General features: G+C 34.4%; 3 protein-coding genes across 5 annotated transcripts; all 3 read left to right on the forward strand.

The window, feature by feature from the left end:
* Positions 1–2,038: 2,038 nt before the first annotated feature.
* On the forward strand, positions 2,039–8,849 carry LOC108985443 (aspartic proteinase A1-like). 3 transcript variants are annotated; one of them, XM_035695860.1, is made up of 14 exons: positions 2,039–2,070; positions 2,581–2,930; positions 3,016–3,076; positions 4,319–4,413; positions 4,500–4,612; positions 4,822–4,990; positions 5,098–5,137; positions 5,253–5,317; positions 5,796–5,909; positions 6,063–6,127; positions 6,258–6,414; positions 6,492–6,611; positions 6,922–7,010; positions 8,481–8,849. In XM_035695860.1, the coding sequence occupies exons 2-14, from the start codon at positions 2,589–2,591 to the stop codon at positions 8,563–8,565; spliced, it is 1,515 nt and encodes a 504-aa protein (XP_035551753.1). In that variant the 5' UTR covers positions 2,039–2,070; positions 2,581–2,588; the 3' UTR covers positions 8,566–8,849. The 3 variants fall into 3 exon arrangements, with proteins under 3 accessions (XP_035551753.1, XP_035551752.1, XP_035551751.1); XM_035695859.1 differs by lacking the exon at positions 2,039–2,070 and adding an exon at positions 2,124–2,251; XM_035695858.1 differs by lacking the exon at positions 2,039–2,070 and adding an exon at positions 2,135–2,251 and having other exon boundaries at positions 2,588–2,930.
* A 7,314-nt stretch (positions 8,850–16,163) lies between these two features.
* LOC108980454 (mitogen-activated protein kinase kinase kinase 18-like) lies at positions 16,164–18,013 on the forward strand. The gene has a single exon (XM_018951382.2). The coding sequence runs from the start codon at positions 16,464–16,466 to the stop codon at positions 17,754–17,756; it is 1,293 nt and encodes a 430-aa protein (XP_018806927.2). The 5' UTR covers positions 16,164–16,463; the 3' UTR covers positions 17,757–18,013.
* Positions 18,014–21,783: 3,770 nt separating this feature from the next.
* LOC108980455 lies at positions 21,784–22,594 on the forward strand. Its single transcript, XM_018951383.2, has 2 exons — positions 21,784–22,295; positions 22,532–22,594. The coding sequence occupies exons 1-2, from the start codon at positions 21,821–21,823 to the stop codon at positions 22,576–22,578; spliced, it is 522 nt and encodes a 173-aa protein (XP_018806928.2). The 5' UTR covers positions 21,784–21,820; the 3' UTR covers positions 22,579–22,594.
* The last annotated feature ends 621 nt before the right edge of the window (positions 22,595–23,215 follow it).

Raw genomic sequence — 23,215 nt, forward strand, 5'->3', positions numbered from 1 at the left:
CTTATCCATTTCCCAGCATCCAAACAACAACCAACAACACTCAAATAAAGATTAAAGAAATTTCGTACTTATATAGTGAAGCTTATGCCTAATAACTTTATGAAAATGATTCCTCTGTCTCTGCTCTTATTTGCACAACAAAGGCAAAAATTAGGATGATGATTGACAAAGACAAGCATGAGAGACTCAAAGAAAGAGAGGATGCAAGGCTAAGAGAGAGAAGTTAGAATAAATTAAAATTCAAAGAATTAGGGTTTTAGCTACTGTTGGCACTGAGGACAAGAGAGAAAACAAAAGAAATGCTTAGGGTTTTAGTCAAAAGGAAAGAGATGAATATATAGGAGAAGAAAACATCGTCATTATAAGATTTTCTTTAAAAAAAAAAAAAGTTTGCAAAACATTGTCTAGTATGTGAGGGGGCTCAAAAGATTGTTCTTAAGTTTGCAAAACATTGTCTCAACTACTTATTACTTATATTACAACATTAAATATATTAAGTCCAACTATCAGAGTCCGAGCCTATATTGGCTCCGACTCTACCATTCATTTTGAAGCAACTCCAACTCATATTTCGAACTCCAAGTTTTCTGACTATGTCGGAGTAGGAGCGGGTGTTGGCCGGAGTCGAAGCCGCCAAAAGTTTTGCTAACCCCTAATTGAAGGAGAAAGTTCTTACTTTTATAATATTCTAATTAAACTCTAATTATATAATTGACTGGTCATTTTAAAGTATAAGCCCATATGTGACTTGGGCGCCATAGTTTTTTTATTTTATTTTATACAAATACCATAGAGGAGCATACCAATTATAAGTTTTGTTTTATCTTTCTTGAGTGTTTCTGAAAGAACAATTTGTATTAATAGTGTTTTTTTTAGCTTAAAATGTGAAATCAATAGCTTTTTTAAGGAAGGTTTAGTTTATTTCCAAACTTGCCTATTATTATCTGGTTATTTTTGCTAGGTCAATCCTAGAAGAAAGATTTGGGGCGTGACACCTCATATCTCCATTTGCATTAAACAAACTGTATTCTTGATCTCTTTGACAAAGCAAATTAAAAATGGTAGAAGCCAAACCATACGACTTCACCTTGCTTATCGACCCAAAATGTCCAAACTAGACAGTGAACTTCACTCAAAATATGACTCAGTATAGACAAGTTGTGGGGTTTTAATGTACTGAACGACCCAATATTACACATTTTGGGAAACGATTAAGAATATCTCATAATATTTATTAATAATAGTAAAATAGATTGTAAATAGTAGTGAAATAATTTAAATTAAGATATTTTATTAAATTTTAAAAAATAAGAGAAAAAAATTGAATTTAAGAATATAAAAATACAATTATGTTCCCACTAATCCTATTGAAAAATACTTTAACTACAAAAAGATTACACAAAATAATATCACAAACTGATATAGATTGATATAGTACGTCAGATTGTAAACTTATTTTTATTATAAAGTATATCCAACAGATTCTATAAAATCTTATAAATTTTTTTATATAATCTCTTTATATTTATAATAATTGTCATATTTATTTTGTCACGAGAAAATTTGACAAGTCTCAGAGAAAAGACGGGAAGACCAATGAGACCGAAAGGCCAAATTATGGGCCGGAAGTTGTAACAAACAAAGAAGGGAAAAGGCCCAGTGCCCAGCTTTTCCAGTTAAACGACCGTTGTACTTGTAGAGCTACCAGTTTGGGTGGGAGATCAAACGTGCAGGATCCAAAGTCACCATCACTGTCTTTCAAAACTGAATTGGTAGTTAGAGAGAATAGCCGCAACATATAGTCCCATTAGAACCGACCGCATTCAACCAATCAAAAGTATCCACTTCACCATATTGGAGCCACCGAAATAGAGCTAACTAATAACCGTTGGATTCTAAAATCCGTAGCACAAATCAACGGTGCATACACCAGAGAGTAACTACTACTGAAGCAGACAAACCTCTCTCTTCCTCTCTAACGTTTCCTTCAGCACTTCACACTTCACAGTTGGTTTCCTTGACCGTACATTTTTGGCCCTTTACTTCGTTCTGGTTTCGTAGAAATTTCAGGTAAATGACAGATTTTCCACTGTTCTATCTTCCTCTCTTATAAACTATTTTTTGTGTTCAACTCTCTGCTCTATGATCGGTTAGTTGCTGTGAAATCCTTATGTCTAGTAGAATTTGATGCTGTTCTAGCGAGTTGATTGATTTAGGGCTCTCTGCTCTCCGTTTTGGTTGCTGAGAAAATGTAAGGAAGAAGAAAAAATAGGAAGTGAATTTTGTAGAGTTTTCGTTTGGTTTTATCATTTTACCATTGGTTTTATTAGAAGTTTTCTGTTATCCGTAGTGAACTTCATATTTCAAACACCACACTGTTATTTGGTTTCCTAAAACTAAGAAACAAAAAAGAGGAAAAGAAAATAGGTACAAAAAAATTAAATTTTCTTTACTACTACTCCCTATATGTTCTTCGCAATTGACTAGAACTAATATTATCAGTTTTTTTATAATTGTTGTATGTTTTGGGTTTCCCATGTGAATGATCTCTAAGAAGGATGTGCATTCGTTATTTTGCAGTTTCCAGGATGAATTCCAACTCTAGAATCTGTTTGGCTGCTCTTCTTCTCTTGTTCCTTCTGTCCCCCACAGTGTTCTCCACCCCCAATAATGGGTTGATCCGAATTGGACTGAAAAAGAAGAAATTAGATCAAAGCAACCGTCTTGGCTTAGAGCGGGCAACACTAAGACTTCCTATCAGAAAATATTATCTCCATGACAACTCTGAGGACACTGTTGCACTAAAGAACTATATGAATGCTCAATATTTTGGTGAGATTGGAATTGGAACACCCGCTCAAAACTTCACTGTGATATTTGATACAGGAAGTTCTAATCTTTGGGTACCCTCTGCGAAGTGTTATTTCTCAGTAAGCATCTTTTTAATACTTGCTTAATGGATTTATGTTGCAAATGGTTGGAAAGGAGAAAGTATATTCTTTCGTGTTGGTGCAGGTCGCATGCTTTTTCCACTCAAAGTATAAGTCCAGCCACTCAAGTACCTATCAAAAGAATGGTACTATCCATTTTCTTGGTTCATGGAGTTTACTTTTGATCTAGATTAGCGCTGGCACTGCTCATTTTTTTATGCCTTCTTTCACACCTCATTTTCCTTGTCCATAGTTGGATTATTTACGGAAGTTGAGATTTGCTATGAGATAACAAATTTTTGAGTGTAGATTAAATTGGTGTGGGAGGTCCATTATAGTCTATAGAGAGTTAATCAAGGCATTTACTTATTCAACCAAAAAAAACTTTCAAAACGCTGATTTTCTTTTATTAGTAAACAAAATTTCATTGGAAATAAGAATAGACAAGAGCTCAAGTACGCTTGACATATACAATAGCATGATAGACTAGTGATACAATAAATGCGTGAAAGCTCATGCCATTAAAATCAATTTGAATACACTAATGGAGTAAAGTATTCAAAAAGAAAGTTTTAAGCTCATCCATTGACCGAATCTTCAAGGCTTGATCTCTTGTTCCTCTCCCTCCGAACACACCACCACAGGCATAACTGGACCATCTTCCAGATTGCTGCAATCTGTGAATTATCCTCAAGGTCTCTCCAAGATGCTAGGAGATCGATTACCCTTCTTGGTATCACCCAAGCTAGTACCACTCTAGCAAAGATGTCATTCCATAGGATCGTAGCACTCTCACAGTGAACTAGTAGATGGTCAATGGACTTCTCACTCTTTTTGCACATGTAATACCAATCCATGATAATGATTTGGCACTTCCTTAGGTTATCTAGTGTGAGGATCTTCCCGAATGAAGCAGTCCATACAAAAAAGTTTGCATTTATGGGGAGCCTTTGTTTTCCAACGAGCTTACTTCTGTTTATGCTTGATAAATGTTCTTCACATGTTAGAATGAACCACAATTGTGCATGGTGATGTCTACTACGACATTCATCATTGTAATATATTTTACTAGTAACATCCAAAAATTTATGTTGTATGAAGGTTTCCATGCTTATAAAACTCTATACACAATTGATTTATATCAGTGGGTGAGCAAATGTGAGGTGAAAATGAGAAATATTGATGTCTGAGAGAGCCCTCAATCATTATTGATGACTGAGTGATTTCTAGTCTCACTTATGATTATACTTTCTTTGCACAAAATAAGCATTATTGATACAAAATACGTATTGGAACATAGCTTAAAGTCAATTCAAGAACCGTCATCTATATTTGCTAATTGCTAGTCTGAATTAAAATCTGATAGGATGATTCTTGTTTTGTTGCAGGGAAATCTGCTGAGATCCATTATGGAACTGGAGCAGTTACAGGTTTCTTCAGCCAAGACCATGTCAAACTCGGGGATCTGGCTGTTAAGAATCAGGTAAATTTTATAACATGCACACTTTGGTTGTCTTCAGTTCAGCATTGTGGTTGGGGTTTGTCTATACTAATAATATTTCAACTTAGGATTTTATTGAGGCAACCAGAGAGCCTAGCATCGCATTCTTGGCAGCCAAGTTTGATGGTATACTTGGACTTGGATTTCAAGAGATCTCAGTTGGGGGTGCTGTTCCTGTCTGGTAAGTCAGGGCAACTCAGCTGGTAATGTACTACGAATCACTTGATTAGTACTTGAAATTTACATGGTAAAAATGTGCTTAGCTGACCTGATTAATTGATTTGGTTGTCAATAATAATCTTTTCTCAGGTGTTGAATTGTTATCTTCTGGTTTTGGTACTACTTCAGAATGGTTAACATATTTTAACTGTGTATTCGCAATTCTGATAGGTATAATATGGTCAATCAAAGTCTTGTAAAAGAGCCAGTTTTTTCATTTTGGTTAAACCGCAACATTCCAGGGGAACAAGGGGGTGAGATTGTTTTTGGTGGGGTTGATCCTAGTCATTTCGATGGCAAGCACACCTACGTCCCTGTGACTCAGAAAGGGTATTGGCAGGTTAGCTTTCCCAAATTTCAACCATCAATTGCCACAGTTATCCATGCTCCATTAATCATATCTTTTTTATGTTTTAACTGTTAATTATTGGTTTCTCTTATCTGCAGTTTGATTTGGGTGACGTACTAGTTAATGGTGATACAACTGGTAATTATATTGAGTTTTTCTTTCTGTCCTGGTTATATGGAAACATTATTTTGTTTATTAATAATGTTGTCAAATCCACTTGCCATTGCATTGCTATTAAGTGTATATTTTTCAGGATATTGCGGTGGTGGTTGTTCAGCAATTGCAGATTCCGGAACCTCTCTGCTGGCTGGCCCTACGGTATGTATTTTCACAGCCATGTATGCTTCTTATTCTTCATTAGGGGTCCTGCGCTCTGTTGGGCAGCAGAACATGATATATGCTTGTAGGGCACATTTTTTTCTGTAAGTTCTATTGTTTCTGCTAATGGTTTTATGTACTTACATGAAGTTCCTTTTGTAGATGACTATTGTTCTTTTTACTAATTCAGTATTCGTAATGCATATATTTTATTTACTATCTTAAATAGGTTAATAAAGTTATTTAAAGGGCTTCACCCCTATCTTTGGTTCTGTTATGGAAAATAATATATATAAACACTTAATCTAAAATGTTGGTTCTCATTGCTAAAATAAAGTTTTTTCAAGTTTTAAGACGGCACCATCAATCCCCTTGGCAAATCTAGGTCAGTCGATGCTTTACTGTGATTGTGCCTTAATGAACGTATTGAAATATAACGATTTGAGGTGAATGCTATGGTATGATATTTCATTTTCAGGCTGTCGTTACTCAAATCAATCATGCAATTGGAGCTTCTGGGTATGTAAGCCAAGAATGCAAGGTTGTGGTCACGCAATATGGGAAGACCATACTAGATTTGCTGGTAGCTGAGGTATATATTTCTTTTTTTGATTTCTTTTAAGAATTTTGTTTCATGTCATCATTATTCTTCCATTCTAGAATGGAATTTCTGGATAAAATATGATGCTATTATTAGATTCCCTCCAAATGAACTGACTTCTGCTTATACTGGTGGCTTTTATAGGCACGACCAGAAAAAATCTGCTCCCAGATTGGTTTCTGCATGTTTGCTGGGACTCACAGTGTTAGGTCAGGTTTAATTTATATTTTATTGTTTTAATACACCTTAACGTAATATTACCAAGCATTATATGGGGGTTCAAGCAGCTAATAGTTAGTACTTGTATCTTTATCATCCAAAAATTCCTGCTATGTGCAGTATGGGCATTGAGAGTGTGGTTGAAGGGAACAAAAACAAGGCATCTGAAGGGGTACATGATGCCACGTGTACTGCTTGTGAGATGGCAGTGATATGGATGGCAAATCAGCTAAGACGGAATCAGACAGAAGATCAGATATTGAATTATGTCAACGAGGTAAACTAGCCATTTTTGTTCACATTCCCTGAATAAATGGTATTGCAGCAAGCTAATTCGTTTAGTTGCACGTGCAGCTTTGTGACCGACTTCCCAGTCCAAATGGAGAATCAGCAGTTGAATGTAGCAGTCTATCTTCCATGCCTACTGTTTCATTCACCATTGGTGGTAAAGAATTTCGTCTTGCACCAGAGCAGGTAATTTTGAAGGCTTTTCGGTTGCATTTAAATTTTAGATCACGAATCATGTCACCCAATCTTCTTTAAACTTCAGTTTAATGAAATGAGTGTCAGTTTGGGTCAGATTACTTCTGTCACTTTTTAGCACATGTTAAGCTTTTCAAAATTCAGTTTGAAAAGATACAGTCGCGTATATTTGATGATATGTATGTGATCTCCATCCATACATGAGTTGCAATCCTTCAATGTGGACTACTCATAATTTTGGTCTTCACAGGTTGCCAATAGTTTCTCTCTAATTTTTCTGGATGTTGGTGTCATGTATCAGTATATTCTTAAAGTGGGAGAGGGAGCTGCAGCTCAATGCATTAGTGGGTTTCTTGCTTTGGATGTGCCTCCCCCTCGAGGACCTCTCTGGTATATTGCTTACTTTTCTTTGTGATTGCATAGAACCCCCCATTGGGCTGATGGCCCGATGGGCATTCTGATCACTTTGCCCCCACTGCAAATAAGGACGGTGCCCTTATCTTTGACAAAGATTTTCTTAGGTTTTTCCTTTCCCCAAGATTCACCCATGATACTTCATTTAAATGCAATTAGCTTCGAAGCATATAAGTTACCTTCCAAGAATTATAAGCAATTCGGTACATGTTTAGTATCTAAAATAAGTACAGTACCTATTCATTGCATTATTTTGTCACATTGCAATACCACATGCCAAAACTTTCCTTCCTTATGAAGTGTTTGTTTCCTGTACATAAAAAATTGGAGCAAGGAAAAAAAGGAAACCTCCAATATTTTGACAATGACCAACAGAGTAGTGTTCATCAGGGAGAGCAAATAACATGAAATAGTCTTTTGTGGATTTTTTGGTGTTTTTCTGATAGACTTTTAGTAATATTTCATTTCTCAGATTTTTTTTTAGTATATAAAGAATCTTTCTTTGCAATAAATATTTTCTCAATGCGTTTTTTGCAGTTGAAGATTGAACTATTAATTAAGGTCCCATTTGGATACAGAAATTGTTTCATCTCATCTCATCTCATCATTATAACTTTCCTAAATTCCTACACAAAATATAATAAACAATTCAGCTTTTTCAAATCTCAAAATAATAATAATATTAAAAAATAATATTCTAACAATATTTTCAACTTTCAACTTTCATCTAAAATCATCTCATCTCATCTCAATATCCAAACGGGACCTAAGTCTATTAAAATCTGCAATTTATATAATCATGAACTACTATATTATTTTTTCTTTTTCTTTTAGTTTTAGTTTTCACTATGCTGTTCAATGCCAAAATTAAAACTGATAAAGCATTGTACATTTGTTTTATGTTTAATTGAAAAAACGTTTTTGGTGGATAATGTACTAAAACTAAATTGAACTCAAAGTGAGGTCATTTATATTAGAATCTATCATAAAAAAGGAATGATAGTAACTTATTTCATTTTTAAATTTTTTTAAATATCGTTCTAGTCTTCAATTGATCAAACTATACCCTGTTAACTACCTTTTAATTTTGCCCACCACTGACTATCCTCCTGTGTTGCTGTCTTATATTATGAACTTGGTTTTGAAACACCATCACAAAAAAACGCAGCGCACTTAGATAATTGGCAAATCACTCAACACTAGTTCCCATTAGTAGATTATGAATGCAGAAGTCATTCTGATTAGGTTTTGAACCATATATTGAGTTGAATAAGGTTGAGCATCTTTTCAAACTTGTACACACATGGCATGTACTCATTACTGCTAGCTAGCTTCATATCAACGAATTTGGTATTGATATGTTTATATTACTTAATTCTCAGCAAGCTTGGTTATTATCTTCCTGTACTTCACTAATGCTGCTTCTGAATTCCATTATATATGCAGGATTCTGGGGGATGTTTTCATGCGCCGCTATCACACAGTGTTTGACTATGGGAATCTGAGAGTTGGATTTGCTAAAGCAGCTTAAACCAGTCTGTCTCTAACATTCTCTATTCCCTCTGCAATAAACATAGCCATACAAAAAAAACTTTTGCAGTAGTTTTCGGGTGTTAGGATACAACTTATCTAATCGATCGACATGGTGTCAAACATGTTACATGTAAATATATGAAGGCTATATGCTTGGTATTGTAGATAAAAGTAAAGGGAGCTGGAACCTTATGAAATTATTACTCTCTTGTAGTAGCATGATCTGAAACCCACTTTACTTACACAATAAGAAATGATCAGAAACCCACTTTAGCACTTGAATTTGTTCAATACTTTTACAGATGGTTCTTGAGTTGTGCATTTACCAATAGAATTTAGAGCACAAATCATGGCTTATGTACAAGAGGTTTGAATTTCAAGTACCAAGGTGCTCATTAAGTTTTTCATCATTTGGTTGGATAAAGTTCCATCATGATTACGTTTTCATCTTACTAACTTCATATTTCCCACCTTTTATATTACAAATTCTATTGCCTTTGAAAAAGGAATTTGAATTATTCAAAAAATAAATAAATTATTCAAAAGAATTTTTACTGTGAAACATCTCTGAACAGAGTAGAAGTGTCACCATTAATATATGAAGATGAAAGCTTGAAATTTTTCTGAAGGTATAATGATGGGAGTTAACTAACTTAATTAACTAACTAAGTAAGGTCTCTTTCATGGCTCCAAGTTCTAGAAGCACTAAGTGCCAAGTGAATTGACACACGAGTAAGTAGCAGTCCAATCAACAAGTGACTTGTGACAAAAGAAAAAGGATGTCTGAATCAATACAACTACGTAGCATGACTTTCTATAACGGAACGTCAAAGCAAACACATAACGCACGTCTATATTCATTCATTAAAAAGCAAGCAAAGCAACATTTCACAAAAGGAAGAAATTAGAAGTACATCAATAAAACATGGAATAGCTTCCAATCCATTCCATGCGGAAAAACTCAAAGTTTCATTGATCGCAAGGCTGGCTTACCCTGGGTTTTGTTACTCATTGTCCGGCTTACACACTACACATCACATTTATTTTTATTTTTATTTTTATTTTTTTAATTTTATTCTTCTTAAACTAATTAAACTCTTCTACTTATCCATCAATACACCACACATTTATTAAGAAAAAAAAATTGTGACGTGAATCTAGTGTGTGGAGATGAAGTGTAGAATTTGACTATATATGTTGATAAAAGGTTAATCCAACTTTTAGCCATATGGCAATACATGATTGGACGAGGGGACTTGTGGCTTTTGCTGATTTGGTTTTATAAAATATACAACAACAATAATGATCATAATTATAATATTAATTAGTGATATTTATAAATTGCACGATTTAATCAGGGCCCACATCAAAAATCAATTGTAATATTAATAAATGATGCTTAGCTTGAGCAACATTAATTATTGATTAATTTGATTTATTAAAATTTACTTCTCGAATAAATAAATAAATTACACTAATTAAATCCCATAAATAGATCAGTACATATAACGTTTAAAATTTGTTCTGAGAACTTAAATCCGAAACTTTTAGATTTGTATACGTATATCATGGTATACGTATACGTATAAATTTTATTATATGGTATACGTATACGTATAAATTGTGCAACTGCATGCATGCACATAAAAATAGCAGGTGTAGAATTTATTAGCATGAAAAGAAAAGCTGCGAGGAGGGCGCAAAGGCATAAATGTCGATGTAAGTCATGACCCATCATTAATTAATACTCCAAAAAGAAATTAAGGACCACCCATTTTTGTTTTAAAATTAATTAATTTATTAATATATCACTTGCATGCAATAAAAGCATGTATTTATTTCATGTGTAGACGTAGCCACTTCCACATTCACAAAAACCCTGCATATATACGCATGCATATAAAACGTGCTGATTTCATGCATCGACCTTCAAAATTAACGCTTATCATGAACGTACGCAACGGTACGTGTTGGGTCAGGGGTGGTTCACGTAGCCAGCCAACCATGCCAGCGCATGGACATGGCCTACAGTACTGATCTCCTTTCTCGCCTCTTCCATAATAAATAATTATAAAGGCCAGGCTCCAGCGCCTTAGAGAGAGACACACACGAAACTTGAGTGGGCCTGATGATCTTTACGATTAGTACTCTTACAAGCCACGCATGAATGCATTTTGCACTTGATTTAGAAGCTACCTTAATTTGTTGCATTAACATGATCTCAGCTGCACGTACAGTTTAGTACTACTGTGAATAAACAGTCCTGATCATAGATTACCCCAATATTATAGCCTGCAGCCAATTATATCTCCTTTATCTTAAAAGAGTGTATAAAGATGAACAGGAGTGAATAGTGCCGTCCAAAACCGCAAAACCGCGTCCTCTCTCACACGGCAAAATCGCAAGACCGCGTCCTCTCTCACACGGCAAAATCGCAAAATCACACGGAAAAATCGCAAAATCACACGGGAAAATCACAAATCTCGTCACATCACAAATCACAAATCACAAACCGAAGCAAAACCACAGCAAATCCTCCGTAAAATCATCACAAAAATACACGGTAAAATCATAAAATCATCGTAAAATCTTCACAAAAATACCACAAATTAACAAAATCACCACAAAGCAAAATCACAAAACCGCAAATCTCGTCCCTCTCTGCATCCTCGAACGAAAACCACAGAGACAAAACAAAAATACCACAAGGAGATATGGGCGTCCGTGAGGCCGGAGGATATGGGCGTTCGTGGGAGCAAACGGCACGGAGATGGAGGCCGAGCTCGCTGGAGGGGGATGGCCGGTGGGAGACGAGACTACCATGGAGGTGGTGGCGCCGGAGGATGGCGTACGGCGGCGCAGCAGTATCAAACCCATTCGCGCTGTGCACAGCCGAGAGAGAGGAAGAGAGAGCGTGAGAGAGGGAGACCGGTGTGGGAAGACTCGCCGGAGTGAGGTGGTGCCGGTGGAAGAGGCGGTGAGGCTCACCGACGCACGGCGGCGTCGGGCTGGGCAGACGAAGATTCGGCTGGGAGGAGAGGCAGCGTACCGCGTACGCGTGAGCCGAGGGAGGAGAGAGAGAGGGGAGGGAAAAGTGTGGGAGAAAAGAAAATATATAGGAATTTATTCACTTCTTTCATTTTGGGATCTTCAAAATGATTTAACAATAAAAAATTAAAATACTGATTAAAATATACATAAATATTAATTTAATTAAAAATATTGAAATAAATTAAATAAATAATAAAATTTTATTAAATATTTTTAAGAAATTAATTTCAATTCTACATTTTAAATTTTTAGATTTGATCTAACAATAGAAATTTAAACATTAATTTAAACTAATTTACTAAATAATAAAATGTAAACAATAATAAAATTTTACTAAATATTTTTAAGACATTAAAATTATGTAAATAATTAAAATTTTAACATAATTTAAATATGATAATATTCTTAATTAATTAAATTAGACAAACGTGCACGGGAAAATGTTAGTTTTTAGGTTTTAAATTACAACCCTTCATCTTTATTCTTCAGATTTAATCTAACGATAGAAGTTTAAATATTGATTTAAACTAACATAAAACAAATAACTAAAATATAAATATTTTACCATACACTTAAAATTAACTTTAATTTATAAAATATTAATTTTTCATCATTATAGGAATTTATTCACTTCTTTCATTTTGGGATCTTCAAAATGATTTAACAATAAAAAATTAAAATACTGATTAAAATATACATAAATATTAATTTAATTAAAAATATTGAAATAAATTAAAAAAATAATAAAATTTTATTAAATATTTTTAAGAAATTAGACAAACGTGCGTGGGGAAAATGTTAGTTTTTAGGTTTTAAATTACAACCCTTCATCTTTATTCTTCAGATTTAATCTAACGATAGAAGTTTAAATATTGATTTAAACTAACATAAAACAAATAACTAAAATATAAATATTTTACCATACACTTAAAATTAACTTTAATTTATAAAATATTAATTTTTCATCATTAAGTAAAAGATAAAATTTTACTGAATATTTTTAAGAGAATAATATTATATCATACACTTAAAATCAATTTTAATTTATAAAATATTATTTTTTCATCATTAAATAAATGATAAAGTTTTACTGAATATTTTTAATAGATGATGAATATAATTTAATAAATTACTGAATATAATCTAAATTCCATAATAAATGATGAATATAAATAAATAATAATTTTATTCATATATATTAAATTATTTTAATATTAAAAATTATTATTTATTTATTTTCTCAATTAAGCGGACATGGCAAACGTGCTTTGCACGTTAGTCACCGCTAGTATATATATATATATGGAAAATGCTAATCCTACCGCTCCGTTGGGAGCTACTGCTAATTTGTTTTTGTATTTTTATTTTATTTTATAATTAAAGAAGTATTCTTTAATAATATTATAATTTTTTTTTAAAAAAAATTTAAAAGTATTAAAATATATATTAAAAAATAACTAAACAAAAAGGTTAATTATACCTAACAGTAACTTTCAATAAGAGTTGGAGCCATGGACGTAGCATCGTCTATATATAAATATATATTTATATATATATATATGAGTAATGTTATATATAATTATGAAATACGTAAATATTATATAATCATTTTAAAAAAGAGTGAGATTTATTATTAAAAAATTAATTTATTTTTATATAAGTTTTATATTTATTTAATTATTTTTAAATGACTATACGAGTCCACGACGCTTTTACATTTATAATTATAAATATTTTATATATATATATATATATTTATATAAAATAGCAGCTAGCTAGCTAGCTAGCTAAAAAGCAGATGATCTGCATGCAGATTGCAGCTAGGGCGGTTGTTGTTGTTGGGGGTATTGCTTGGTAAGCAACAAACCTCTCTCCCATCCCCACCAGCTGCATGCATTCTTGATAACTAATACTACTGTTCTCTGTTTACTTTTGGCATTAATTAGTTACAACCTCTATATACCTCTTTTCCTTGATTCCCTCTTTTTGATTAACTCCTCCACCAAACCATATACATGTGAATAGACCTCTCTACTTCTCTTTATTAATTTATTTCAAAAATTGATATTAGATATAATTTTAAAAGTATAAAAATTTCATATATTTATTTAAAAAAAAAGTTTACGATTTAAAAATAAATATTTTATAAATCTTAAATTTATTTATTTATTTTAAAAAAATGTGCAGAATTTGTATATATATCCATACTTTCTACCATATTGTATAATATTGTTAATGATAAAGATGATGATGATAAGACAGAGGCTATGGCTCGTTTAATTAGCTCATGCATGCTATTATTCTTTCCGTGTAAGTCCAAGTTGAAGAATACATAACGTTTTCTTTACTCTTTTCATGATCCAAAGCATGAGTCTTGAAGCAACAAAACGTAGCACGCAATACAAGGAAAGATGGGCGAGCTAGCTAGCTAGCTAGCTACTTGTATTATTTTTGACTTCTAAGTCTACGATCGATTTTTATATTTTATATATATATAACACTATCTACTATCAAATGTGATCAATTGATAAAACCATTCACATTGTTTAATTTTCCATTCATTTTGCATTTATACTTTTTACTAATTCATTTTTCATAAATTTGTAGTTTTGAGATAATTGATAATGTAATATGATCATATTAAAATAATAGATGTTTTGAAATCGAATCCAATTTCCATTCCATTAATAATACCCGGTCACCTCCAATTTCAATTTAATATTATATAAGAGTCTACAAATTCTGAACATTATCTTTAAAAATAAGTAAGGTCTATTTTTAAAAAATTATTTTTTATGTCAGTCTTAAATTTATTTATCAACCAACTTTTACATTATATATATAGAAAAACAGAATAAAGAAATTAATAAAATTATTAAAATTCATTACAAAGCTTATTTCGTATATATGATAACTAAGTAACTATATATATGAATGTGATTTTCTAGAATTGGATTGATTTAAAGAGTATATATGGAAAACCAAATTGACAATGATCATCATCACATGAGGTTTTGCTCTCAATTCTTTGCATATATATATATATATATATATATATATATCCTTCTTTTAAGTCAAGGTATTCAGAGATATAATTCAATCTAGCTACAATATAGTTAATTACTTTCTAGAAGATGATCAAGTACTGGCCATGGATGCATGGTTATATATATATATATATTGGAGATTTTCCAAAGTCTGGTTCTAGATTTGACAAATATGATGAGAGGTCGTTGATTAAGATGAAAGAAATTACCAAATTTTAACTGTATTTTGACGAACCATGCATGCATATAGCTAGGTTTTAATTTGCTTAACATTTAAGGCTATGTTTTGTTCAACCAAAGATATATCTATATATATAATTTAAAATTTCTCCTAATTAAGAATTTTAAAAAACAAATTATATTAGAAAAAAAAGTGGCCGCCAGGCGCCCACGACATGAGTGTGGGTATGGTCAGTCGTGAGACGTCATGATGACCAGCTGTCATGGTTTTGTCTCTTTTTATTTTTATTTTTTGTAGGTTTTGAATTTTAACGTAGAGTACTACTTTTACGTGTCGGTTTGGTTATCAAACCCATTTTAATTCATTTTAATTTATCATCATAATTTTTTTAAATTTTAATATAAAATATAATAAATAATTTTTTTTAAATTTTAAAATAATAATAATAATAGTAAAAAAATATATTTTAACAATATTTTATCATCTTAACTCAACTTAACTCAATTCAATTTAGTTTAACATCTAAACGCAACGATATAATTTTTTAAATTGATTATATATATATCTAACTATAAATGTTGTGGCATGCAGTTTGAGGGATTAAACATATTTTTCCCAAGAAAATAATATCCTTAATCCATGATCGGATGGCTATATATATATATATATATATATGGTCTTCACAGGATTAATTGGTAAAGCCTGCCATCAAATTGACTATATATGTACTTCAAAGCCAAAATTGAAACGTGTCTGCTGTCTATCCACATTTTTGTTTTCAAAATAGATAATATAAGAAAAAACAAAAAATAATTAACAAGCTATAATTTTTTTTGTATTTAACTTAACAAATATATATATAGATTTTAAGACATTTTGAAAAATAAAAAAATAAAGTAATTAATTTTATGAAAAAGTTCATGGACTAAAATCCTTTTTTTTTATTTATTAAATTCTGATATTCCCTCCTCCATGTATTGAATTTAACTTTTCCTTAATAATTAAATAAAAAAGACTTCAACTTTGAAAAGATGGATGCAACACAAGCACAAAAAAAGAGGTATATACTCATATGATCATGTGCAACTGTTTACCAAAACAATTATAAAAGAAAGATACTAAATTTCAACCATTTTTGGTTGAACCTCTCCTCCTAAAAATATCCCAAAAATTAACAGAGTCATCAGTCAAAAACTCTCATACAAAATACAGAATCCAACCGATTAGCTAACCTCTCCAACCTCTACCGATCACATCACCACAAATGCCACCAAACCATACTCCATAATTTATTTCCCCATTTCATCACTCTCTTAGTTTTAGCAGCTCTTCTATTCTCAACAGATGCCTGCATGCCCTTTTGCCAAGCCATCGCCTAGTAGGCAGCCCCCAAGCCGTCGGCCCCCACTCAAATTTTGACACGTGCCACTTAGACTCACGTTAAAGGAATTGTCAACTCCCTAACTCTTGAACGTACAGAGTAAGAGAGATACAGACCCAACCAACCAATAACACAAACCTGTAAAATTTGCCACCTTGCTTTATAAGGCTCCCTATATAAAGGCAATAGCCAAAATTAATTTAACCAGCATAGCTTTCTCATTTCAGCTTACCAAAATGCGCTGGACTAGAGGCCAGACCCTAGGCCATGGCTCCTCAGCCACTGTCTCCCTGGCCACGGCGGCCTCTCACCTGTCCGGCGCTGTTTTTGCCGTCAAGTCTGCCGAGCTTTCCAAATCTGAGTTCTTGCAAAGAGAGCAAAAAATTATATCCTCTCTGAGCAGTCCTCGTGTGGTTGGCTACAAGGGTTGTGATATTACCATGGAGAACAACATGACCATCTACAACCTTTTCATGGAGTACGTCTCCGGAGGCACACTTGCCGATGCAACTCGCGGCTGTGGAGGCTGTCTTGATGAATCTTTGATCGGATACTACGCGCGGCAAATTGTACAGGGGCTAGAGTACTTGCATTCACATGGCTTGGTACATTGTGACATTAAAGGTAGGAACATTTTGATTAGTGAAGATGATGGTGCCAAAATTGCTGACTTTGGATGTGCTAAGTGGGTTGAAAGAAGGGTGGAGGAGGACGACAAGGTAGTGGCAATTGGCGGCACCCCGATGTATATGGCGCCGGAGGTAGCTCGTGGAGAGGAGCAGGGGTTCCCTTGTGACATTTGGGCAATTGGGTGTACAATTATTGAAATGGCTACTGGTGGTGCACCATGGCCTAAAGTGGCTGACCCAGTTACGGTCTTGTACCAAATTGCATATTCCGGTGAATTGCCTGAGTTTCCAAGTTTTCTATCCGAGCAAGCGAAGGATTTCTTGGATAAGTGCCTAAGGAGGTGTCCAAAGGAGAGATGGACAGCTAGTCAACTTCTTAAGCATCCGTTTCTGGAGGTGTCCAATTCCGGTGAGAAGTCAATTCAAGACTCTACTTCAAATTTTTCTCCTACGAGTATTCTTGATCAAGGCTTTTGGAACTCAGTGGAAGAGTCAGAAAGTCTGAGCAGTCCGGTTGATACACAGAGGAAAAATCCGGCCGCCGATAGGATCAGGCGGTTGTCCTCGCTTTCAGAGGTACCCAGTTGGACATGGGATGAGAATTGGATCACAATTAGGGACAACAATTCTGAGGACAACAAAGTTATCATGAATGGTGTTGAATTTGAAGCTTATATGATTTCTGGGTCAGCAACAATCTCCATTAGTAACGGTGTGGAAGAGCTGGAAAGCACATTTGGTAGTGAGGAGTTGTTGAAATTTTCAGATAGCAATGTAAATAGCAGTAGTGGGAATTTAATTGGTTTCTTTAATGGTAGGAAAAGGTGTGTAGCTTTGAGCAATCTCAATTTTGAGAGAGACAAAGAAAAGTCGTTTCTTTCTTCAATCTCAAGTTTTTGAAGTTCATAAAACTCCTCTCTTTCCGCTCTCCCTCTCTCTCTGTGTCTCTCAAACACTGATTTTACATCTTTGGACTGTTGTACAGTAAGCTCAAGCAAAGTGTAAACATTAACTTGAAGAAAATGCAAGAAGAGTTTGGTTTTCTTTCGGGGAAGTCCATCTGCCCACTTTTTGGTTTTCTCAATTCCCATACTTATCCATTTCACTTTTTTATTTTATTTTTTAAATGGGAATACTACTACTCTTTGTCCTCTAATTTATCATTTCAGATCACATTTCACGTGGTTTCATATATCTTCCATGTACATTAAACATGACTGATCAGTGTGACTACAATGAGATGAGATGAGATGAGATATTTTTAGATGAGTTGAATTGTTTATTATATTTTATATAAAAATTTGATAAAATTATAATGATGAGATGAGATGAGATGAGATGAGATGAGATGAGATAAAATAAGTTGAGAGTGTTTCTACGTCCAAACGGGCCCAAATTGCCTCTCTATACTCTGTTAATTCAGTTTGCTCCCCACAGTGGCACTTTTTGGTACTTTCAAGGACGCATATTGCAAATTAAACCCTGTAGCAGAGGAGTTTGAGCAATAAGCAGTGCCATGCCAAGCTATCCAGTTGCAATATTAAATCACACACCCACTCTTTACTTTGTTAGGTATAATAATTTTGATGAATTTCCCAGACTCAGAGGGGTCCTATCTGGCCATTTCAATCATAGAATTGCCTACCATCTGTTCTGGCCCGGCCCCTTTTCTGTTAGGTAAAACAAGATTAAATTCCCAGAGGCAAGTAGGATTACCCACCTGCAATATCTAATTTCCCATAATTAAACAACTCCATTACTTTGGGTTCTTATGTTATACAAAGGCAACCTTGGGGCAAACAGCTTTTTATATAGGATAATTAACCTTCTGTCTAAGTAGATTCCTGGCCCTAACTCAAAGGATAATTGCAAGCTCTGTTAATAGCTGAATGAATATACCCAAGGTTACAGAAATGGAGGATCAATCTCCAACTATAAATACATAAAATGTTAGCTAATGAAGAAATTCATAGGCCTAACTCATCTCATAAAACCGGTTCCACAAGAGAGAATTGTTCATTCTTTATAAACATGTTCAAGACATTATCCACAGGCAACGTAGTATTATTATTCCTCAACAGCTAATTTGAAAAAGAGTCTTTCTATTTGCAAGCTAGTGTGAATAACACATTATGCACATGCAAGATCTAAGTTTTTAAATTGATTTTACAAATCAAATTATGTCATATTAATTGAAGAAATCTGTCCCTGGCAAAAATATATAAAAGAAAACTGATTTAGCACCTCAAAACAAACTAGGTAGTTAATTAGTTAAGGTTCTACCAAAGTCGAATTAGTTGGAGGGTTCTTTTTTTTTTAGCAGAAAGGGAGGGAGGTTTAGAAGTAGGAGAATCTTCCAACTCATACTTTTGTTTTCTCTGAAACCTTATCATCTTTTCTCAAAACTACTTTGTTACGATCATATTTTCAAAAGCTTCTGTACAGTTCTTAGAAGTGTCATCGTGGTTCTTGATCATTAGTCAATTACAAAGACAAATATAGCCATGGATCATATCTAATTGTAAAGAATGTACTTCCAAATCTTTCTACTAGAGAGTAGTAGGTAAAGCATGTGAAATTATCACTTGTCTAAAAAATTTAAACTGAATGTACAGTCAGGATTCGAACTCTGGTGCAGAAATGAGAAAAGATCAATTTAATTATTTACATTTTTCTTAATAGGGCAAGACTAATTGCCATTCACTACACTAAGGGATTGTGTTTTGGGTTTTTTTTTTTTTCCTTAATATATATATCTAAGAATTATTATTATTATTATTATTATTATATATCTAAGAAAATAGCAAAGATATCATAAAGACTTTTTCAGAAAACCCTTGAACGTTTGAAGATCTATGAAGTAGTTTTTGATCACTTTCGAGGCAAAAACAATATTTCTTGGAAATTTGTCCGCGCTTGAACTGAAGTTGTCCATGCATGGGGCATTTCCGGGGGCGTAGATACTTTGCCCATGGCTATGATCTGGGGCATTGAGCCTGAAAAGATGAGCAATCTGGCCCAGTATAGCCCATGCAGACAGTTTACTTTACCCAAATTTATTTTGGTCCGTTCGTAGTTCATGCGCTATGGGTTACAGTCAACACAAAGGAAAATATTAGGCGCACAGTAAAAATATTTTATCTCTTTTTTTTTTTTTTAATTTTCATAAAAAATATAATAAACAATTCATTTTTTTTTTTAATTTTAAAATAATAATAATATTAAAAAATAATATTTTATTTAACTTTAACTTTAATCTAAAATCATCTCATCTTACTATCTAAACTACACCTAAACCCCAAAGTGAGCCCAGTTGATATCCATTGGAGACTCGTTTTTAGTTCTATGCCTTTCTTTTAAAAAAGTAAGGGCGCTATAAGAATTCTGATATGTATTTCGCCTACGCGTATTCACCCGCCCACTCGTTCGTCCAGAAAGAGATCAAAGGACAGATGTTCATCAAGAAATAGCCCCTTGCATTTGCATGTAGGTTTGACTTTCTCGGACCCACCATTTCCGACCACTTGGAAGATTTATTGGACCGTATCATGTAGACCAGTCTAGACATTCTGACTACTTCGTTGTATGATCTTTACGTGAAAGACAACAAAAAGACAAATTCATAATTATATATAAGAATAATACATTTATTTATTTTTATTTTTACAGCTATCTAGCTGCCATTGATGGATCACACAACTAGAGAAAGTGATCACCTTCATGAATCTCTTATTCAACATTTTCTTATTTTATCCTCTTACCACTACTACTTAATTTGATTAGCTACAGCAAACTATGGAAGTAGTACTCCTAGTTTTGCCTAAGAGCAATGTAATTGGCCAGAGCAAGCATTTGGCCTTCTCCGGATCAAACCCAGATAGCCAACTCTTAGCTTCCTTGTTCAGTTTTTCGGCAAGCTCCCTCGACTTCTCGATTCCCATTAGCTTCGGATACGTAGCCTTTTCAGCTATCAAGTCCTTTCCGGCCGTCTTCCCCAGTTCCTCCGACGACTTTGTCACGTCAAGAATGTCGTCGACCACCTGGAATAGCAACCCAATAAACCTTGCGAACTATTGAAAATACTCATACTCAGAAACCAACGGCTACTAAGCCTTACATGGAAACCCAGCCACACATGGAAACCCAGCCATACACAAGTCACCCAACGGCTACAAAACCACACATGGAAACAAAGATACCCAACGGCTAAATACAAAGATGGAAACTCATCTACTTTCCTATTCTTCCTCATTTGTAACGTTACTCTATCATTTCTAAATTCACACATATGTACGGTAATTATATATAGTGAAAGGCTCTCAATATGCTCTCACGCTTTGTGAGACATTGTATCAAATAGCTTGTGTTCGTTTGTCTTTATGGTATCTAGAGCCTTGTGAGAGCAAGAGAGTCTTACTCCCATGGCAGCCCTTTCTCTCTCAGTGAACAATTTTGTCACTCTCCGTTTGAACCAGGGAAATTATCCCTTATGGAGAGAACAAGTCGTGGCCTTGGCTGAGAGCCAAGACCTCATGCCTCACCTCACGGACTCTGTTTCTCCACCCCAATATGAGCCCAACGATGACCCAACAAATACCACACAACCTCAAATTAGCTCTACTTACCTCAAATGGCGGAAGGAAGACAGGTTGCTTCGTGGATGGATCATCGGTACTCTGTCCGAGGAGTCCCTCGGTCTCGTTGTTGGCCTCGACAGCTCCTATCAAGTGTGGCATGCTCTTCAAGAAGCCTATGCCCAAGATTCCCAAGAAAGGGAGTTTCAACTCACTCAGCAATTAACCTACATGCGCAAGGAGGACTCGGTTTCTCTTCAGGTACATCTCAAAAATTTTAAGTCCATTTGTGATAATCTTGCAGCAATCGGACGACCCGTGAGTGATAAACTCAAGGTGTTTGCTCTCCTCAATGGACTCGGCCCCAAATATGAGCCCTTTACCACCACCATGCTCAAGCCACCGATGCCCTCCTATTCAGAGGTAGTGCCGCTGCTGCAGGGCTTTGAAACGAGGAGCCAGTTGCACGAGAATTACAACGCGCAACACACTGCCTTCTATGGTCATGCTACGGGTCACGGCAAAAACAAAGGGAGACCGTGGTCCTCCCGTGGACGTGGCTTTTCCCAAGCCACACAAGTGGCACGTCCAGGCCATCAACACAGTCAACATAGTGGGCCCAAAAATCACGGACCACATTCTGGAACGGTCCATGAAAATATCAAAGAAAATAATCGTATTCCGACTTGTCAAATATGCGGGAAGCAAGGGCATACCGCAATTAAATGTTGGCACCGGTTCGATCATGCTGTTCAACCCAATGATATTCCTCAAGCATTAGCTGCCATGACCCTCGAAAATAATATTCATGATACCGAGTGGACAGCTGATACAGGTGCCTCTGCCCATATGACAGGTAATTCAGGTATGCTTTCTAATCTTCGTCAATATCTTGGTAATAATGCTGTACTCATTGGTGATGGTAGTCTTCACACAATTACACACCTTGGTGACACTTTTATTAAATCTGGTAACTCGTGTATCAAATTAAAAGATGTTTTACTTGTTCCTGACTTGGCAAAAAATTTATTATCAATTAGTCAATTAACTTCTGATTATCCTTATAACTGTGAATTTTATGGTGTTGGTTTTTCTATTAAGGAAAGGGCGACCAACCGCATTTTACTGAACGGCCGACGGAAGGGTAATTTATATGTGTTGTCCCCACCCTTTGAAGCACACTTCTCAAATCGCTTTCGTACAGTTTCTGAAGAAGTGTGGCATCAACGGTTGGGACATCCTCAAGCTTCCACTCTCCAAGTTTTACAGTCTAAAGGTCTTATTTCAGTTATTGGAAAAACTAAAACCAACTCTATTTGTGAGAGTTGTCAACTAGGAAAAATGAGCAAACTTCCTTTTTTTCAATCTTCGCATAATGACTTCAATATGTTTGATAAAATTTATTGTGATTTATGGGGACCTGCTCCAGTTTTATCTGTTGGTAAATTTCAATATTATGCTTGTTTTGTTGACGCCTTCACCAAATATATGTGGTTTATTCCTTTACGAAAGAAATCTGATTTTTTTAATGCATTTCTCTTATTTGAAAAATTAATTGAAAGACAATTCAACAAAAAAATTAAAGTTTTTCAAACCGATGGCGGTGGCGAATTCACTAGCCATCCACTAAATTTGCATTTTCAAAACCAAGGAATTTTTCATCAATATTCATGTCCTCACACTCCCGAGCAAAATGGCTCGGTAGAACGACGACATCGTACAATTCGTGAACTTGGTATGACCTTACTTTTTCAAAGTGGCGTTCCTAAACGTTTTTGGGTCGAA

The sequence above is a fragment of the Juglans regia genome, chromosome 1 (assembly GCF_001411555.2).
Source record: "Juglans regia cultivar Chandler chromosome 1, Walnut 2.0, whole genome shotgun sequence".
Classification (NCBI taxonomy): Eukaryota; Viridiplantae; Streptophyta; class Magnoliopsida; order Fagales; family Juglandaceae; genus Juglans; species Juglans regia.